The 21,810-nt window shown below is 40.4% G+C and overlaps 1 protein-coding gene across 1 annotated transcript in view; it reads right to left on the bottom strand.

The window, feature by feature from the left end:
• Positions 1 to 486: 486 nt before the first annotated feature.
• Positions 487 to 21,810, bottom strand: part of LOC140736046 (sodium-dependent lysophosphatidylcholine symporter 1-like) — a 38,996-nt gene continuing 17,672 nt past the window's right edge. The window contains exons 8-14 of the mRNA XM_073061753.1: positions 19,601 to 19,722; positions 15,379 to 15,462; positions 13,250 to 13,333; positions 11,187 to 11,299; positions 10,633 to 10,776; positions 5,951 to 6,127; positions 487 to 3,191 (exon numbers count right to left, since the gene is read on the bottom strand). Coding sequence (XP_072917854.1) covers positions 3,152 to 3,191; positions 5,951 to 6,127; positions 10,633 to 10,776; positions 11,187 to 11,299; positions 13,250 to 13,333; positions 15,379 to 15,462; positions 19,601 to 19,722 — 764 coding nt within the window. The 3' untranslated portion in view covers positions 487 to 3,151. The remainder of the gene's footprint in view (positions 3,192 to 5,950; positions 6,128 to 10,632; positions 10,777 to 11,186; positions 11,300 to 13,249; positions 13,334 to 15,378; positions 15,463 to 19,600; positions 19,723 to 21,810) is intronic.

Below are 21,810 nucleotides of genomic sequence, written 5' to 3'. Positions count from 1 at the left end.
TCGAAGTTGCAAAATCCTGAAACATGTACCACCAGGCAGAAGGGCATTCTAGCCCACTGTAATAAGGCTACTGAATGGCTCTCTGGAATGATAAGATGGACTCTTGACCTCATTGCAACCTTGCATCTTTACACTGCCTACCCACACTGCACTTTCATACTGTTGTAACATTTTATTCTGCACTCTTATTGTTTTACCTTGGACTATCTCAATGTTCTGCTTGTAATTAATTAACCCTTTTGGACAGTATGGGACCATATGCAACAAGTTTTTCACTGTGCCTCAGCATATGTGACAATAATATACCAATTGGATCTTTAAGAAATGTGACAATTGCAGTAACTTTGTAAACTGCGGATAAGCCTGAGAACGAGACAGATTAACAGCCATCAAAAAAGACAGTGATGTTTATCTTGTGGAAGGATCGGTGATTAGATGAAGACAGCGAAGTCCAAGGGGAAATAAGACTCGATTTTAAGGCTGATGTTCATTATGGCCTCAGTTTAATGGGGAGCCAGTTTTGCACTTTGAATATTTGAGAACACAGTATCTGTGTAGGTTAAATTTATTGTATAAACCCATTGAGACTGCCTGTAACAAATACTTGTCTGGTATATTGTTAATAAAACACAGTAAATCCGAAGTTAAGTTAGGCCAATGCTATTCACTGGAAACACCAAAGTTATAAATAAAACTGGTCAAAAAGATGGAAAAGAAACATATTATAAATTTAATATATAATCTTGCAAACAGCAAAGTAAACTCATATCATGTAATCAGAGAATACAAAAGATATAAACTTACAACAGATTTTACAAATTAAGTTTCAAAAATATTTTACAATAAATTACTTTCTAAAAATATTCAATGCTAACATACACTCCGTGGCCACTTTACAGATGCACCTGTACACCTACTTATTAATGCAAATATCTAATCAACAATTCAATGCAGAAAAGCATGCAGATATAATCAAGAGGTTCAGTTGTTCAGACCAAACATCAGAATGGGGAAGAAATATGATCAAAGTGATCGGAATGATTGTTGTCGCCAGAGAGAGTGGTTTGAGCTGAGAAACTGAACTCCTGGCATTCTCACATACAACAGTTTCTCGAGTTTACAGAGAATGGTGTGGAAAAACAAATAAAACATGTGCGTGGCAGTTCTGTGGGCAAAAACACCCTGCTGATGAGAGAGGTTAGAGGAGAATTGGCAGTCTGGTTACAGCTGACAGGAAGGCGACAGTAACTCAAATAACTACATGTTGCAACAGTGGTTTGCAGAAGAACATGCCTGAATACACACCATGTCGAACCTTGAAATAGATGGCAATAGCAGCAGAAGACTATTGGGTGGAGGGGTCGGTGAGGGGAGAACAGAAATCATGGTCCACTGTGATCGTCATTTGTTTGAAAGGTATGTTACTATTAAAGAGGTTTTTAATTTCTATACACAAAAGTCTTCCACTGTCATTTAATGTACACTGTTTACTGGAAGCTGCCAATAGTCTCATTCCTGCATAAAGTCACAATGCTTTTTACACATCATTTACATTTTTTAATTTTCTTTATGGAAATGTCAAATGTCTCCCTGTTTGTATCCAGAGGTTGGGCGATTGTATTAGGATTATTTATTGACGTCTATAACAGATAATCATCTGTATGCCGTTTGTGTTGGATTTGTTTTGATCTCATTCACGATACACTGTTTACACCTGATACTTAAAGTTAGAGGATGAATGAGACCATAGGGGAAGCACTGGAAAAATTACTGAGCCTCTTAAGTCATATAGTATATTGGTACAGAATGCAGTTTAATTCACTTTGTATTTAAAATTAGTAATGGATCTTGGTAGGAAGTGGTTATATTTTGGTTCTCTTCCAAGAAACTGCTGTCAGCACGAATTACATCAGTCCTCTTAAGATCAGTTCAATAACAGCAGAATAGTCTCAGATTCACCATCAACTAGACTGCAGAACAAAAACAGAATGCTCATCCTTCAAATCAAGAGCTTAAATCATTTTCAGAAAATGCTAAACACCCCATAACGTCACCAAAAATAAACATCCAATTACATATATCCTTCTTGTTCCTATTAGTCATTTACTTATTTTAATATGACATTTTCATACTTGTTCACATTTATGCCGTGCATTTATCTAGTATTCTGTAAAAATATAGTGCCATCTTTCATATAGTGAGGTATTTACTTAATGCTTAAAAAATTAACAACAATTAACCTTCATGTACCAGGTAATGGCTTACAGTAAAAACTAGATCACTAAAGAGGGTTTGAAATTCTGATCTTTTCACAGCATGGACATAGTGATTGCTCTCCCAGATAGTTTTCAAACTATTCTGACCAAAATTAAGTGATGTCTGGAGCAGTGTGCATTGGACTAAATTATTTTAATGAATCTATACTAATGCTTGCTGCAAAACTTAATAAACTATTTTCCTATACTTGTACACATATTTGACTGGATAAACACTTAAGCAATGATGAAGGCCTCTCTCCCTTAGATTACAAGGCAAAATTCACATCATTTTAGGGATTTTTCTTTTGCAGTTGGCTTCTACAGTTCAATTCATCTATTGCACATGCCTCAGTTTAACTGATATTATATATTATATCCATCTTTTATAAATGAGACATTGAAAATGTAACCCGCCTTTATGACATTACATTTCATACTTGCTTCCTGCACAATAATGTCAAATGTGGCGCACTGAAGCTAAAAAAAAAGTGACAAAGGAATGTCCTCAACTCCTGCATCTCATCCAAAGCACTGGGGTCCCTTAATAAACTACTCCTGTATGAGAAGACTGAGGTAGTGCATGGTTTGATACAAACTAATAAACATGTATTTTTAATTAAAAAAAACTAAAAACTAATTCCTTTTATTTTGAGTTTGAGTTTGTTTTGGCCATAATGGGTCATGAGGCAAGGCTTGGTTTGTTGTGGTCTGCTTCAGTCTCCATGTCTCGCTGTGACAACTCAATGACGAGCTAGATGAGGTTATTTACACAAGGAAGCACACTTTGGTGACCAGTCATCCTTATATCTGTATTCCAAGAATACTGCATCTCAACCGATCTGAAGCCAGAATCCGCACAAGTCCCAGATCTTACGAAGGGTGTTCATTTTGCTTCAAAGTGTATTCTCTTCAAGTTCGGTCTCCCAGTATTTTCTATCAAAGATATTGTTGATGATCAGGTTACATAATAACAAATGTACAAAGCTTCTCTCTGATCTATTCAGACCCTTCAATTTGCTTTGTTTCATGATGGTAACTGATACTGCAACTTTTCTTGTACAGCACAATTGCTTATGAGGAGTGATACAGGCCAATGTTACTTCTCAGGAATTGCTTTACAAGTAAAATAATAAAGTGCATTTAGTTTCATAGCTTGTTGATATAGCATATTACAAAAGCAGAAGTGTGCAACATTAAGGGATGATTAATTCTCCTTTGTATTCTCAACCGTTTCAAGCTTTAAATAGTAGTAAAACATTGATACATTGCTAAATAACTGTATTAATCCTTTATATACAGATTATGAAGATATGAGCAATGTTTGAAACCAATCAACACATTTTAATTTCAATTGTCAAAAGACATCTAACTGTATGATGCTAGCATTTTCAAGTAATAAACCTGAATATATTGTACCTCCCAGAAGGCAGTTCAGTGCTGCTATTTATATGGTTTGTGTAAAATATGTTTAGCAAACCCAAACAACATGGATATATCACAAGTACACATGCTCTCCTACCTGTACTGAGACACTGATACTCCAGTCATTCTTTATCATTGTCAAAGATTCCTTAATTTACACACAAAACAGATGAGCTAATTACACTTTGACTACGCTATATCACTTTCCCACTCTTCCTCTTGAAAAGCCTACGTGTACAGGAGTAGCAGGCTACAAAACACACGACACACTCTTCCTTTCAAAGCTCCATGGTTGTGACTGGGCATGACTGCCTCACCCTAATACAACTGATAGATGACAGAAATGCCCTGGCGACATCACACAAAATATCAGAACGTTAGGTAGGATTACACATTGGAGATAAAATCAGTGGACACTATGGAGAATGAGAAGGAAAGGAATTAAGGATATTCCCTTAGAAGATAAGGCAGGTGGGATAAGCAACTATAAGGCAGGACATTTCGAGAAGGAGTGGGGTGGATGTGTAAAAAGGACAAATTTTGTTCAGTACTTTTAGACAATAGACAATAGGTGCAGAAGTAGACCATTCGGCCCTTCGAGCCTGCACTGCCATTTTGAGATCATGGCTGATCATCTACTATCAATACCCGGTTCCTGCCTTGTCCCCATATCCCTTGATTCTCCTATCCATAAGATACCTATATAGCTCCTTCTTGAAAGCATCCAGAGAATTGGCCTCCACTACCTTCCGAGGCAGTGCATTCCAGACCCCCACAACTCTCTGGGAGAAGAAGTTTATCCTTAACTCTGTCCTAAATGACCTACCCCTTATTCTCAAACCATGCCCTCTGGTACTGGACTCTCCCAGCATCTGGAACATATTTCCAGCCTCTATCTTGTCCAATCCCTTAATAATCTTATATGTTGCAATCAGATCCCCTCTCAATCTCCTTAATTCCAGCGTGTACAAGCCCAGTCTCTCTAACCTCTCTGCGTAAGACAGTCCAGACATCCCAGGAATTAACCTCGTGAATCTACGCTGCACTTCCTCTACAGCCAGGATGTCCTTCCTTAACCCTGGAGACCAAAACTGTACACAATATTCCAGGTGTGGCCTCACCAGGGCTCTGTAAAAATGCAAGAGGATTTCCTTGCTCTTGTACTCAATTCCCTTTGTAATAAAGGCCAACATTCCATTAGCCTTCTTCACTGCCTGCTGCACTTGCTCATTCACCTTCAGTGACTGATGAACAAGGACTCCTAGATCTCTTTGTATTTCTCCCTTACCTAACTATACACCGTTCAGATAATAATCTGCCTTCCTGTTCTTACTCCCAAAGTGGATAACCTCACACTTATTCACATTAAACATCATCTGCCAAGTATCTGCCCACTCACCCAGCCTATCCAAGTCACCCTGAATTCTCCTAACATCCTCATCACATGTCACACTGCCACCCAGCTTAGTATCATCAGCAAATTTGCTGATGTTATTCTCAATGCCTTCATCTAAATCGTTGACGTAAATTGTAAACAGCTGTGGTCCCAATACTGAGCCCTGTAGCACCCCACTAGTCACCACCTGCCATTCCGAGAAACACCCATTCACCGCTACCCTTTGCTTTCTATCTGCCAACCAGTTTTCTATCCATGTCAATGTCCTCCCCCCGATGCCCTGAGCTTTGATTTTACCCACCAATCTCCTATGTGGGACCTTATCAAATGCCTTCTGAAACTTTTATTTTCATCCCACACAAGACCCAGGTGACTGGGCAGGGAGGCAGTTACAAACATGTTCATTTATTCTGCCCTCTGTCATTAAGCACTGTGTACAGGTCCTCCCCCCTACAAATGCCAGAGTAAGATAAACCCGTACATTTGGAATGGATGGGAATACATTTGCCAGCCACTGCAGGTTTGCAAGCCTCTTCTATTGAGAAGGAACTCCACCCCCGATTGGGAGCTGGGTCAAGTCGAGCAGAGCTGGGAGTGCCAAGCAGACTCACTGAGCCTGTGCAGATGGCTGTGCGTCACTCTACCCATGCCTGCTCACTCTACTGTCACAGTTGTTTCTGTGAGGCTCTTGCACACATAAACACACATTTCTGACTTATAACCAGCTCTCAGGAATGTCACCCCGTGGTAACCTGGGGGCTTCTGGTACAGACAAATCCTGAACTTCACTTGAATCAGTTCACTCTTGCTAACTTTCTTCTCGACCAAAGACCCAAACAAAAAATATAGAAAGATTGATAATCCAGACACTTACGCGTCTCCTTCAAGCTCCACTTTTAATTCCCTTCTCCGAGCTTCGTTTATTGGATAAAAATAGAATATTATTAAACCAATGATCACCAGCACTATTGGGACCGGTGCCATCAACACCTTCAGTGTCGTTGCCACAGCTGGAATGTGCTCACAGGAACCTGGTTTGTAACCTGAAAAGCTGAACAGATACACAAATAATGCAACTCCTGTAAACTCTGGAGTGTTGTTAAAATGCCAGCTAATGAAATGTATCCGTGCACAAGAAATACAACAATGATATAGGTTATTGACTCATTAAGGAACAGGATAGTGCAAAACGACAGTCTATTGACCATTCATGTCCTACCACCTGAAGTACCGATTTTTTTTGAAATATCACATTACAGTGGGGCAGTACTACCTCACTTACACTAATTTCATTAAAAAAAGCTCCAAGAAGCTTTTGTCAAATGTCGGGGTTTGGAGGCTTGCGTGCCTCAATGACCCAGATGGCTATGTTGGCTGAAGTCAGGGCTTGATGCTTTGGCTCTTACCAGGGTCACCCATACCAAACAGGTCAAAGAGTTGAGGACAGACCAAGAGTGGTCCACCATTCCTCCAGTTTCTGGGGTTTAGCTCAGGGCTAACAACCCTAACCGGTACAACAAAACTGTTTTGAAAACTGCAATGAAGAATCATTCTATATTTGAGTGTGTCAGTATTCCTGAGCCTCCACCCAGAACTTGCATGACCTATGGCAGAGAAAGCAAGCTACTGACAAGATGAAGGAAGCCCTAAACACTTCCAGAGATAGAGGCCCTACCTTGCTGCCCTAAATGACAGCTGCATAATGGGCAGTAGGAAGGCAATTTAAAAAAGTCAAAAAGGCACACATTCTTCCCCTCTGCCATCTGATTTGATGTATATACTTACAGTAGTTGACAGTTATCTTTACTATTATTATTATTGCATTGTAATACTACTGCAAATACATCAAAATCCATGACATAAGCCAGTGATATCAAACCTCATTCTGAAAAACTAGGTTGTACTAACATTTAAGTCTGACATTCATTTTTAAGAACAGTATTAGTCCCTTCCTGACACTATTCTCTTCCATAGTTCTGGTAGCATCAGTAATAATATCAACGATGATAGTTAGGAACACTCAAAAATCACACTTCTCACCACTCTCTTCTCCCTTACCCCGAAGTCAGTCATGCGTTCCCGCTGAAAGACTTGATACAATTTTGGTGGAGGGTATATGAATTGCTCTATTGTCAAGAGTAGCTGCATTTGAAGAATTGTAAATTGAGGTCCTGATTGCACTCTACTAGATATAAAAGACTCCATTATACAAACGAGCTACAAACTTCTTGAGTCTTGCCAGCACTAGCAGCATTAGTAGAACAAAGTGCCTGCTTATTGCTGTCTGTGTGGTCTTGTTGTCATCACATTACGATTCATAAAGTATTACTTGCACTGTCAAACAATTAGGGATAGAACAGGCCATGGGAAGTATAACTGAAAAAAACCATTCTTTCTTTCCTTCTAGCATTACTTCCTTTGCCTTCCACGTCTCCACTATTTCTTCCATAAAGCAACTCTGTGGTGACAAACTGAAGCTAAACCACGTGGGCAGCTGTGGCCATTCTCACTCCCACCTCCGCTTCTGGAACTATAGGTAAAAATCAATCCAGATTCATAAAAGCAATGATCCTGCCCCTTCACACCATAACATTTCAGAGGCATAATAAATTAAAACTATACATATTGTTATACTGAAACATATCGATGCAGCTACTAAGAAGACATGACAGCGGCTATATTTCATTAGGAGTTTGAGGAGATTTTGGAATGTCACCAAAGACATTTGTAAATTTCTGCCTGTGTACCATGGAGAGCGTTCTAACTGGCTGCATTACTGTCTGGTATGCAAGTGTGGAGGGGCCACTGCACAGGATTGAAATAAGCTGCAGAGACTTGTAAATTTAGTCAGCTTTATTATGGGTACTAGCCTCTGTAGTGTCCAGGGCATCCTCAAGGAGTGATGCCTCAAAAAGGTGGCATCCATCATTAAGGACCCCCATCACCCAAATCATGCCCTCTTCTCATTGCCACCGTCAGGGAGGAGGTATGGAGGCCGAAGGCAGAAACCATAAAAACCATAAGACATAGGAGTAGAGTTAGGCCTTTTGGCCCACTGAGTCTACTCCATCCTTCAATCATGGCTGATCCTTTTTACCCGTGTCCAATCAAGAATCTATCAATCTCTGCCTTAAATACACCCAAATACCTGGCCTCCACAGCTGCCTGTGGTAATAAATTCCACAAACTCACCAGCCTCTGGCTAAAGGAACTTCTCTGCATCTCTGCTTTAAATGGATGTCCCTCTATTCTGAGGCTCTCTCTCTCTCTCTATATATATATATATATATTAGACAGTAATTCAGATTTTTTCTAATATTATGTATTTCGTTGTACTGCTGCCGCAAAGACAAATTTCACAACATATCCCAGTGATATTAAACCTGATTCTGATTAAACAAAGATGATTTGCTTATACGTTACAAAAGAAATTATCGATCCCCTCCTCTTGGTCTGGAGGTTGAGCCAGTTTGGCTAAGTATTGCAGAACCCCCAAGATGTAATATATACCTATGGGTGTGTGATATATCAACCTGACCCCTGAGACTGTGTTGGCCATATGTGAGCCCTGCTAATACCCACAACCTGTAAATCAAAGGAACAGCTCAGTGCAGTGATAATTAGTTTTCCACAGCAGGAATGATGGTCTGTCGTCTTGATTCACTTTCACTTATGATTATCAGCTCATGGCTTCAGTGGGAATATTTTAGTTGCCATTAGTAACAGCTGTCCCATTTTAGCCCCTTTAGCAGTTTTGAATCAATAAATCTCCACGATAAACTCATTACACTCCTACTTCCAGACAGTCCACTTCTACCTTTTCTCACCAACACAATCACAATCAAAATACCCTGAACAGAACTCAGGCTGCATCAGATTCAGACTGTTGGCGTCTATTGATGGAGCCTTTTGTTGAGATTTGCCTGATTTTCTTTAAAACGTATTTATTCATTTTTCAGGCTGTTGTTGGCAACACTTAGTGCCCATCCCTAATTGCCATTGAATTTATCCATTTCAGAGAGCATTTAAGTGCTGATGCCACATTTGACTCTGCAGCCATGTACAGATGATGTCAGTGATATAGGTAGATTTTTCCAGACCATTTGGTAGTTTTACTGTCATCGTTACTAATAACTCTTCTTAGAAATTCCAGATCATTAATTGAAGCATTCACTCCAGCTGCTACAGTGGGGTTTTCCTATAGCAACATGCTCGGAACTTCTCAGAGATGGATGTAGCAGTTCATATCACATCCTACTGGAAGTGCTGAGAAAGTCTTCAGGATTTGGACAGACTATGGAACATCTATTGCCAGTCCCCAGCGATCGCCCAAATTCAGTATGGTATCCTAAGCCTCACATTGCAATGCTGAACAACCGTACCACAACACAAGAGTAAATGCTGTAAATAATTTTAAATCTCTGCCCTTCCTTCAGTTGCCAGACTTATCAGCAGTACACTTCCCACTTGCCCTATCAAAAGTCTGGACAGTTAGAATATACATTAATATATCCCCTTGTCACCTTACTTTGTAAATGTCTAGCATAACATCTGACTTTTGGATTCCTTGCCTCAGTTAATAAAGCACAGAGTCCCGGATGCATTTCTCTTTAGTGAATCAGATATCTTTTTCTGGCCCAGCACTGCCATTTGAGTTATATTAAAAAGGTCATGATGAAAGAATCAAAGCATCTCAGTCCAATCCAGATACCTCAGCACCATTTCAACCTTCTGCCTGATAATAGAAGACAGCATGGAATTCTAAAAATCAAAAATTGAATTCAATGCAATAGCATTCCCAGAGTTATATCAATAGTGGTGATTTAGGGTTTTGACAAGGATTTCACCAAAAGCTGAGATGACACAAAACTCACACAATGAGCTGGAGGAGCTCAGTAGATCAGGCAGCATCTCTGGATGGGAATAAGCAGTCGACGTTTTGAGCTGAGACCTTTCATGAGGACAGTCTTCAGCAGGGTCTCAGCCTGAAATATCGGCCAGCACATTGTGTGTATTGCTCTAGATTTTTAGCATCTGCAGTATCTCCTGTGTCTATGAAACTTAAGAGACATTGGACACATTCAATGCTGAATTCAGCAGCTGATCAGATGTGCTGGCATCTAACCTTCAGCTTGTTTCCACAGCCCTTCACAAGTGAGGCCATAGGATGTCTCTTTTTTACAGTTACTTAGTGATAGGTTAAGTATCTTTATCACTGAAATGTGAGTGGGATATTGTAAATGACTTCCATCAACAGTTCCTATGACCTCTCAGCTGTCCCAGAATGCAACAGATTCCTGGGAAGTGGGCGGGGGGGATACAGCCTTTCAAATAAATGAAAGATTTAATGTAAGGGGTGATTAAAAGGATATTGTCTATGAAACAAGTATTTTACCAAAGCACACTGTTAAAGATTGAAATGTACCAGTTCTTACTGTGAACATGAGTAATATAGCTGTATTTTACATCACATTTCATACTCTAGAACTATGAAATACAAAGCCAGCTATTAGCTTGGATCAAGCAAATACTCAAAAATATAAAACAGAGACATACTGCAAACACAAAGTAGAAAGTCCAAGGGAAGCCCCCGCAGCAAATTTAGTGAAGAACACATAGAAGGAGTAGAATAGTGGTTCCACGTCTATGCAATGAGGGTTCTTTGCTCGAAAATCATCCACCACATCTGGCAGCATTGACCTAGGAAAAGAATTCAGAACAATAAGCCGTGCACCCAGAATGGGCTAGCAGACAAGCAAACAGTTAAAACCTAACATAGCTCCAAGTTGCCAAAATGATTGGGCAATGTCATATTTCAGTTGCAACATTCCCGAAAATGAACACAGGAAATTCTTCTTAAATGCAAACTTCCTTCTACTAAGGCCTTGCTAAAAAGGCAACTTCTCAGTTGAAATTTTCAGCTCTCTTTCTGATTTTCATTTTGGCTTGGTGTCCATTTTAACCCTGTTCTTCTTTAGGTTCTGAATCCCTCATTCTCTTTACATTCTACCTCGCTTTAAAATTTCAACATACTGAAGCTTATTACTCATTACATTAATGGAACATGTTTCATCTAGAACATGACATCACAGTGATTGCATAAAACTTACCATGGTAACAAGAAAGCAACAGCAAGACTGATACCAGTGGCGACGGCCATGACGATGACTACTGGCAGGTTACCATTAACTGTAACGATAGTGATCAATGGTGGAATATACCACTGAGCAGAAGAGAAAAAAGGAAAAGATATATCTGTCAACGACAAAGTCCAGTCTTCAAGTGATGAGAACTAAAATGATCAATCAAAATACAAAGCTAAAAAAACATTGACAAGCTTAGAGCATTTACAGCAGCTCTTTTAGAAATATACAACCTAATTGATGATAGCAAATAAAAACTATAACAAGACTAAACTGACAATCAGCATAATGTGTGACAGCTTTTCACTGTTTAACAAATCAACCTTCCTGCTCAATATTTTACCTGCTTAATTCTGTATGAATTCTATCACTGGGTTCAGCTTTAAAATTCGTAGTTGATTAAAACCAGCGACGATTAAAAAAAAGACCAAATTCGTCATTTCTTTCTTTCCACACTTCATACAAGTTGACATGAATCAGAACAGCAGGTAATGTACTACCTCATAGCTCCATTGAACCAGTCCTGATCCACTGCATTGTGCATTGAGCTTGGATGTTGTTCCTGCGAGCACAGAACTGTTCTAAGGATGCACTAGTTTTTGCCCCATTTCAAAAGACACGTTAATTATGCTAATTAGCTGATGTGAAGAACCCTAGGTGTAGGTGGCTAGCAGGAAAACTGGCAATGTAAATGAGCATGAGAAAATAGATTGCAAGGGACGAGATGGAAGAATAGAATTGACTGGCTTAGACTTTATGAACTAGATCGTCCCCTCCTACATTGCAAGGACACAACAAAAGTTTCACTCTGAAACCAGGCAGCAGATTTTGCATCTGGAGTGACAACTGAGTTTTTCTCCATCTGCTTTATGTGGAGATTGCTCTCTACATGACTTCCTTGCCCACTCATTCCTACCCACTGATCTCCCTCCTGGCACTTAGCCCTGCAACTGTGACAAGTGCCTCACCTTCTCCTACACCTCCTCTTTCATCACCATTCAGGACCCTGCAGTGAAGCAACACTTCACCTGCAAGTCTATTGGGTAACCTACTGCATTCCAGTGCAGCCTCCTCTACATTGGTGAGACTCAACGCAGATTGGGGTCCATTTCATTGAACACCTTCGTTCTGTCCACTGCAAAAGTCAGGATTTCCACCCATTTCATTTTAACATCCCATTCCCATACCAAAATATCTGCAATGGTCTCATTGCCATGATGAGATCAAACTCAGCTTGGTGGAGCAACATCTCATACTCTGTTTGGTAGCCTGATGGCATGAACATCAATTTCTTTACCTTCAAGTAATTACCCCTCTCCCCCTTCCCTTCTCTTTTTACATTCCCCATTCTTAGGGTTAGGGTTTGGATCAATGAAAGATTGATTATTTTAAATGATGAGATTAGGAGCAATGGAAAAACATAAATTTATTGTCTAAGTATAGTTATCACATAAAGATAGAATGCATCTACAAGAAAAATAACAATTAATGGCAGCACAGTGGTGTAGGGTTAGCATAACATTATAGTGCCAGCAACCTAGCTTCAGTTCCACCACCATCTGTAAGGAGTTTGTACGTTCTCCCCATGCCCACATATGTTTTCCCTGGCTGCTCTGGTTTCCTTCCACCTTCCAAGTTAATGAACTACTGGCCACCGTGACAGCATAGACTATCAAAATAATGTCCATGGTGTGAGGTAAATCTAACCCAATGTCATATTGACAACAGTGTTTTAACGTATGTCCTTCAGAAGCATGCAGAATAAATTTGATGAATATGCTCTGTCCATTTTGTACTTTTATTTTGAGCTCAGTACTCCACACCATGCCCTCTCACACATTTGAACGTGTTCAGCAGCAGGAAAGACTACCCCAAATATTCCACTCAGCTTCTCTCAGCCTCATTTAAACAATCGTCAATACAATCTGAAACAAGTAACATCCACTGGAAGCCAAGATGATTTTCATTCTATGGCTTTTAGAAAGCTGAAAGAGAAGAATTCAGCTTTGATAATGAATAAATTAACTCACGATCAGTCCTACAAAGACTGCAATTTTCTTTCCTACTTTTACCAAGACCCATTGCCAGAACGGAACTGTAATTGTTGCAGAGACCTGATGAAAGATAAAACAAAAATTAATAAGCCAATAACTTTACATTAGAAGGAAATCAGATCTAGGGACATTGTGCAGCAATGGAATTAGTATGGAGTTATTCATTGCTTGGCATGGGCATGGTGAGCTGAAGGACCATGAGTCTCTGGCAATGTCAACAGCAACATTTGGTTAAGTGATGAGAAATTGCTCAACAGGTGGCCAAATTATAATGATTTCTACTTTAAATTATTAGCCCTGGCTTTTACTATTTTTTCCATTTACAATTCATGTCCTGTGCAATGAGATCAGCCCTAATCAATGGGGGAAGAAATGAAGATACATACTCAAAAATCCTTCTGAGATCTGAGAACTTGCTGCAGCAGTACAAGGCATTTAGCACCACAATACCAATGATGCAAAGCCATTACCACTGGAAAACAAAACCAGAATAAATCCATTGTTCATTAAGATGAAAAGTAAATAGCCTGAAGCTTGAATGGATCGGTAACCAAAAATATATAACACCATTAAGCATCTGTGTACTGCTTGACGGTGATCTACTGGACATTCTACCCATAGATAAAAGATCATATGGCTAACCATTCATGGATTCCATGAGAAATCAAAGTTCTAAAGTGATCATTTTCACTTTATTAATGACCGGCACAGCATTTCTATGGGGCCCAATGAGAAGAAATAAAGATACAAGAGAACAAAAAGAGGATTTTTGCAAACTGCATATCAGCTAAATATTCTGTATGGAAGGGTGTTTTACTCCCATATCAAATCTTACTGTTTTGCTACTCTCTCAGGCTCTCTTAGATGGCTCAACCCCTAATTTGTAGTCATCAGTAATATGTACTTTTTAACGTAGAATATTCCTCTATAGTCAATCAGCATAACTGTATTAAGACAACCCGCTGAGGAGCAGAATAATTCTGTATTTCTGTGCACAAGTACAAATGGGAAATATTCGTCCAAGTTACTTTGGTTTAAGTGATGACCTCTGTAACAGTTATCACAAAACCCAGCCGACAGTCTGTTTCCCTTTCACCTAGTTAGACCTATTCCTTTGTAATTATCAATTATCTTTTAACTCCTTTCAAAGGTTTATATGTACATCCCCTTAACCTCCACCAAGGTGCAACATAGGTTAGTTAGTGCAATGCTTCACAGCACCAGAGATCAGCGATTGGAGTTTAATTCTCACACTGTTCATAAGGAGTTTGTATCATCTTCCAATAACCACGTGGATATCCTCCAGGTGCTCCAGTTTCTCCCCACATTCCAAAGACATACAGGTTTGGGTTATTAAGTTGTGGACATGCTATGCTGGTGCTGGAAACACAGTGACACGTTAGGACTGCCCCGGGCACATCCTTGGAAATGATGGATTTCACTGTGATTCGATGTACATGGGACAAGTACAGATTATCTATATTTATGAGGGGGAGTAAATAGTGAGTAGGCAAATTATGTCCACACTTCAATGGATCTGTGTATCTAAATTACTAAATTACTTCTTGATATTTTGTAGAATTTGTGAGTTTTAGCTTTTCCTTATTCTGCATCATTCCATTTCCCTGTAACATGTTATCTTTCAGGGAAGCAAATTTGAACTAATGTTGAAAGGTTTGGTAAGATTGCTCACCCTCTTTATGGGAACATAAAAGACAACCAAATATATTCAGATAGTGATAAGACAAGATGTAATGCATCTACTTTAAGAAACATTAAAGTCAATTCATGAGACTTTTACAAATTCTTTGCATATGTGAACAAATTTGAGATAAATCTTGTATGAAATGGTCCAGCTACTAATAGTGCTGATACACATTAAAATGTAACTGGAACAAATCTTCAGATTTACTAGAATTCATGTGATCAAAAGATCCAAGCAGCAAATAACTAAATGTCTCTGATATGTAGACAGGCAAGAAAAAAAAAAGTTTTGGAATTGAACATAGAATTGGGAAAGATTTAACTATGTTTGCGTAACCATGTTAATCATTCAAAATAGTTCTGTGTGGAATTAAATTTGAGGAAGTAAACTGTTTACATACCAAAATTACGAAGATGATGTGCTGAAAGTGACTGCCCAGACCAGCAGCATGGGTGCAAAACAAAGCAAAATTATTCTGGACAAGCTGAATGGGAAAGCAACAGGAAGAAACACGATACATATTAAATTTTGATAAAAATCAGGCTGTTTTTAATAAAACAAACACAAATTTTGATTGTAAATCTTGGAAATTAGAGCAATGCACATAAAATTGCTTTGGAATTTACTTTCCATTTGATGCTCACTCTGTGCTCCAGCCCCTTACGTATATGGTCATTTTCACATTTCAAAACAGAGAATGCAAAGGTCACTAGCTTGTGGGGATAGGGTAAGGCGGAGGCACTGGAGAATACGGTAGTGCCGCTGAATTAAGTTGTTTTCTCACTCATTTACTGAATACATTTAAAGCAGAAAATGTTGGGAATACTCAGCAAGTGCACATTTGGAGAATTACAGAGATAAGGGGAGGAGAAAATACGAGGTGGTGACCAAATGGGACTGAATGACACATTTATTTTGCACACAAATGGTGTTGGTTACAGCTGAGAGTTACAGTAGTTAAGTTTGTTAATCATAATTGATCTAACTGAGAATAAGAAATGGTAGTTAGGGCAGAAGAAAGTGGAAAATAATCAATGCTGAAATAATACTCTGACACAGCAAACATTGCAGATGCTGGAATTACGAAATCTAAAAACAAAAGAATGCAGGAAGTACTCAGCAAGTTAGGCAGCACTTGCAAGAAAGATAAAGAGTCAATTTAATCGTCCTTGAGCTTTCTCTGGAGCAGGTTTGTACTTGGACTGGAAATGGGACACAGAGAGAAAGTGAGGGGGAAAATGAAAGGTCCAAACCTTTCTGCAGAATGAATGGTGGTGTTCTGCAAAGCAGTCACTCAATCTATACTTGGTGTCTCTGTGAATACCAAAGGCAGTACCTGGTCTTCCTATTCATGAAGCTGGTTGCACCCTACTGGAAGTAACACACAAAATGCTGCAGGCACTCAGCAGGTCAGGCAGCATAGATAGCTCCTGCAGCGTTTTGTGTGTGTTGCTTGGATTTCCAGCATCGGCAGATTTTCTCATTTGTTTACCCTACTGGAAGTGCTGGAATACATTGTGCATTCCTCCATTGCCTTCTCCTCTCATGTTCTCTTTGCCACGATATGATTTGTATTCAATGTCTTCATTTGGAAAATAGAATCAAAATCAGGACACAGTCACTGGATTTTAGACCCGTTGGAGTTTACATGGTAGAGATAGATTTCAAAGGAAGAGAGCAGGGGGCAGTCAGGACATTCTGCACACCACAGTTCACGAGGAGATGTTGGATTTTGCGTAACAGGAAGGAGGTTTCAAAATAAGGTGGGGGGAGGGTCAGGACATTCTGCAAACCACAGTTCACGAGGAGATGTTGGATTTTGCGTAACAGGAAGGAGGTTTCAAAACAAGGTGGGGGGAGGGTCAGGACATTCTGTGCATCACAGTTCCTGAGGAGACATTGAATCTTGTATACTGGGAGAAAGATTTCCAGAGAAGAAAGTGGGTGCAGTTAGAACATTCTGCGCACCACCGTTCCCAAAGATATTGGATTTTGTTTAATTAGGCACTTGGCAAGGACCAATAAAAGGAAGCGAGGCTTAAGTGGTGTGGCCACTGTTGGAATGGACAATGTTAGAGTAAGGGAGTTCAGGCTTTGCTGAGGAGAGCTTTAGGATGTAGGTAGATGTTTATTCTTCATTTTATTTTCTTTCTTTTTTATTGCATAGTTAGAGCAGTGGGGGGGGGGGGGGGGGTGAGGGGATGCCAGGCAGGGGACAGTGGAATGCTCCTCTTGCGAGATGTGGGAAGGCCAGGAGACTTCTATCGTCTCTGATGACTACATCTGCAAGAAGTGAATCTAACTGCTTCTTTCAGATTGTGTTACAGAATTGGGAATGAAGCTGAATGGACACTGAATCCTTAAGGCTGAGTGGTTGACCTACAGGCAATACTGAAAGGTAGTAACATCAGGGAGCTGAAAGGGTTAGGCAGAGTACCCTGTGATGATTCCCATCAATAACAGATGTACCAATTTGGATACCATTGGGGTGATGCCTAGCAGAGGAAAGTCACAGCACTCGGTTCTCTGGCATTGAGTTTGGCTCTGTGGCTCAGAAGGGAAAAGAAGAGAAGTGAGCTGTAGTGATAAGACTTTAACTGTGGATCAGAACAAGATTCCCAAAAAGTATGTTCCCTCCTGGGTGCCAGGGTCAGAAACATCTTGTATCAAGCCCAGAACAATCTTAACCAGTAGGGTGAGCAGCCAGTGGTTGGAATCTATGACAGTATCAATGACATAGATAGGAAGGGTGATGATGTCTAGGAGTTAAGTGCAAAGTTAAAGGACAGGTCCTCCAGTGTTGTGATCTCAGGATTGCTAACATCCCATGTGCTACTGAAGCCATAAATAGGAAGATCATACTGATTAACATGTGACTCAGGAGACTGGGCATATGAGAGAGCCTCAGATTTTTGGATCATTGGGCATTCTTCCAGGGAAGGTGGAATCTGTGCAGATAGGCAGGTTACACCTGAACTGGAGGGGTAATAATACCTTTACGGGGAGATTTGCTAGTGCTACACAGGGAGAGGGATTTAAACTAGAGCTATAGGAGGACAGGAACCAGAATGCCAGAGCAGATAATGGAGTGGCTGGGGGAAAGATGTTGTTCAGCTGACATACAAAGTCAAGAATTGAAAGGCTGAGCATGGTGTGACTAATGTTCTGAGTTGCGTATACTTCAATGCAAGGAGTATTGTCGGAAAAGCGAATGAACTTAGGTCATGGATCAGCACGTGGAATTATGACAATGTAACCATTAGTGAGACTTCGTTGGAGGAGGAATAGGATTGGCAGCTCAATGTTCTGGAGTTTTAATGTTTTAGACATGATAGTGCAGGAGGAATTAGAGGAGAAAGGATGGCATTATCAGTTAGGGAAACGGTCACGGCAGTGCTCAGACAGGATAAGCTGGAGAACTTATTTACTGAAGCTATATGTGTGGAACTGGGGAACAAGAAAGGGATGTCCATGTTAATGAGATTACATTATAGACCAACTAATAGTCAATGGGATTTAGAGGAGCAAATTTGTAGAGAGATCGCATACAATGTAAGAAACTTATGTAAGAAACATACGGTAGTGATAGTAGGTGATCTTAACTTTCCACATATTTCTCAAACAGTAAAACGGCTAGATGGGATAGGGTTTGGGAAGTGTGTTCAAGAAAGGTTAAGGGCAATAATAGATCTCCTGTTCGGGAATAAGACAGGGCAAGTGCCAGGAGTTGTGCAGGGGAACACTTCGCATCTCGTGATCATAATGCCATTAGTTTCAAGATAATTATAGAGAAGGATAGGTCTGGTTTTCAGGTTGAAATCTAAATTGAAGAAAGGTCAATTTTGATAGTTTTGTAAAGAATCTGGCAAGTGTGGATTAAAACGAAATGTTTTTTTGGCAAAGGTGTATTTGGTAGTGGATGTCGTCTACATGGACTTCAGCAAGGCCTTCTTACCCCTTCCTTTCCTGTCCTAATGAAGGGCATCAGCTCAAAATGCTGACCTTTTATTCCTTTCCATAGATGCTGCCTGACCTGCTGGGTTACTCTAGGTGCATCTCAGATGGAAGATGTTAGATCTACTACTTCACACTGAAGGTAGCAAATGAATCACTGAGTGTGGAGGCTGGTGGGGCAGAAGGTGAGGACAAGGGGACCACTTATTCTTGCTTTGGGTGGGAGGAGAGCGTGAGTGCAGGGGAAAAAGTGGGCAGATACAGTTGAATCTCTTGTCAACTATGATTGAGAGAAAGCAATGGATAAAGAAAACATTTTTACTAGAACTTTCTAGAGAAGTCACTGGATATAAAATTAGAAAAATATAATGGAAACAAAATCAATTTAACATGTCTGTTGTAGCATTAGTACTTCCAGCATTTACTTGGAAATTATATTATCACAGAAAGAACATGAGGCTTTCCTTTGCAGCAAACGTACGGCCAGACTTATTGGCAGAATTATGAGCAATCAAATAGAGAATTCAAGACTGTGCCATTTAATCAGATGCATTACTGTTGACTTTTTACATCAAAAACAAGATTTCTGCTTTTTTTAATAAATAGTTGATGCAAAAGCCTAATGACAACCAGTAAATACACGGCAACATTTTCACTTGTTCACTTACCTGAAAAGCTAATGAGACACACAGAAAGCCAAAGGTTAGGTTCAGGTATGGTCTGTGACTCATTACGAGCTTCAAACCTGTCTTATATGACAGACGTAAATGTTCTTTGGGAGTGTAACAACCTGCATTGATCAGAATCAGATTTAATAGCATCAGTTTAAGTCATGAAATCTGTTAACTTTACGGCAGCAGTACAATGAAATAGGTGATAAATAAACATAGAGAAAAAACTGAGTTACATTAAGTATATGTATGGACTATTAAATAGTTAAGTTAAAATAAGAAGTGCAAAATAACAGAAATAAAAAGTAGTGAGGTAGTGTTCATGGGTTCAATGTCCATTTAGAAATCAGATGGCAGAGGGGAAGCAGCTGAGTGTGTGTCTTCAGGCTTCTTTACCTGCTCCCCAATGGTAACAGTGTGAAGAGGGTACGTCTCGGGTAGCGGGGTTCCTTAATGATAGACACCACCTCTTAAGGCACTGCTCCTTGAAGAAGTCTTGGATATTATGGAGGCTGGTACCCATGATAGAACTAATTTTACAAGTTTCTGCAGCTTTTTTCGATCTTGTGCAGTAGTCACCCACCCCCCCCCATACCAAATGGTGATGCAGCCAGTCAGAATATTCTCCACTGTACATTTGTAGAAGTTTTTGAATGTTTTAGTTCACAAACTAAATCTCCTCAAACTCCTAATGAAATATAGCCGCAGTCTTGCCTTCTTTCTAGCTGCATCAGTATGTTGCATCCAGGTTAGGTCCTCAGAGATATTGACACCCAGGAACTTGAAATTGCTCACTCTCTCCACTTCTGATCCCTCTATGAGGATTGGTTTGTGTTCCCTCATCTTACCCTTTCCTGAAGTCCATCATCCGGTCTTTGGTCTTGCTGATGTTGAGTGCAAGGTTATTGCTGTGACGCCACTCAACTCACAGGTATTATTTTGCTCCAGTATGCCCTTTCGTCACCATCTGAAATTCTGCCAACAGTGGCTGTATCATCAGCAAATTTATAGATGCTGTTTGAGCTCTGCCTAGTGTTAGGGTTAATGTTAGGGTTAATTCGAGACTGCCATTACAGGTCAGGAGTGGCTCACGTAATGAGAGGGTGGGGGGAGCGAAACTGGGGACCCCGCTACACCGAAACTAACAGTGTCACGCGATTCAGTAAACAAAAGAAACAGGTAACTCGTGAGCATATGGCTGCGGGCCAATAAGATGGACACAAGTGCCCGATATTACCTAATATGTAGCGGGGGGTTGTGCTGGGGGGAAAAGGGATATAAATAAGAGCAGATTGTAAGGGGAGGTCGGAACGCGCCTTCTCCAGCGATTCCGTCGATTCGCTGTACCAGTTACGAATTCTGCAATAAACCTAAGTTTTGTAATATTCCGGTGTTGGTTGTCTCTCTTCCTAAACGAACACAGGGCAGAATTTCAAGCCCAACATTTGGTGACCCCGACGTGGGGAGGGAGAGACAACACAGGCTGGCGGGTCCGACAGCAGACAACTTGCGGCCGCAAGCTCGACTAAGGTCAGGAAGTGCCTGTTATATCGAAGACTTCCACTAGATAGTTAAATCACTGAGTTAGATCTTGTCTGCTGACGGATCCTCACCAACCCCAAATTACCCTGGGAGAGATCATTCCCGGTGCAGAATCGTGACTGGTAAGTACTAATTCTTATCTGTTTTTAGGAAGATCCTCCGCCCGTGGAAAAGTCTTCTGAGTGAGGGTACCCGCCGCCCACGATGGGCATAAAAGTCTCAGGAGTGAGGAGGAGAAGAGAAAGTGTTCCGCGGTACACCTTAGTGCACGGGGATACTGACGGCGCCTACCTTAGACTGGTTGTTAAGAGGAGAAATCTCCCACGCGAAGGTCAGGTTTTGAAAGGCGACCGTCCCATATTTGATCCTCTCTGTGTACTAGGGAGCCATGGAGCACTTCAATTTCGAGTTACCGAAACTCAGACATTTGTGTGTTGAGTAACAGAGTATATGAGAGTTTTTAGAAATATGGTAAAATTGATAACTGTGCGAGTTCAATAAACTAACAGTGAGCAGCCGCAGGGGTCGGACACCATCAAGGTAGGAGTGGAAGTGTTCCTCCGAGGCCCGGGGAAGCTCACCTGGAACGGAAAACGGTGGCATGGTCCATACCCTGTCACCGAGGTCTCCAACAGGGCATTAAAAGGTAAGAAGGGAGGGGGACA

Source organism: Hemitrygon akajei, chromosome 11 (assembly GCF_048418815.1).
Source record: "Hemitrygon akajei chromosome 11, sHemAka1.3, whole genome shotgun sequence".
Classification (NCBI taxonomy): domain Eukaryota; kingdom Metazoa; phylum Chordata; class Chondrichthyes; order Myliobatiformes; family Dasyatidae; genus Hemitrygon; species Hemitrygon akajei.
This window is presented reverse-complemented; position numbering and strand designations above follow the sequence as displayed.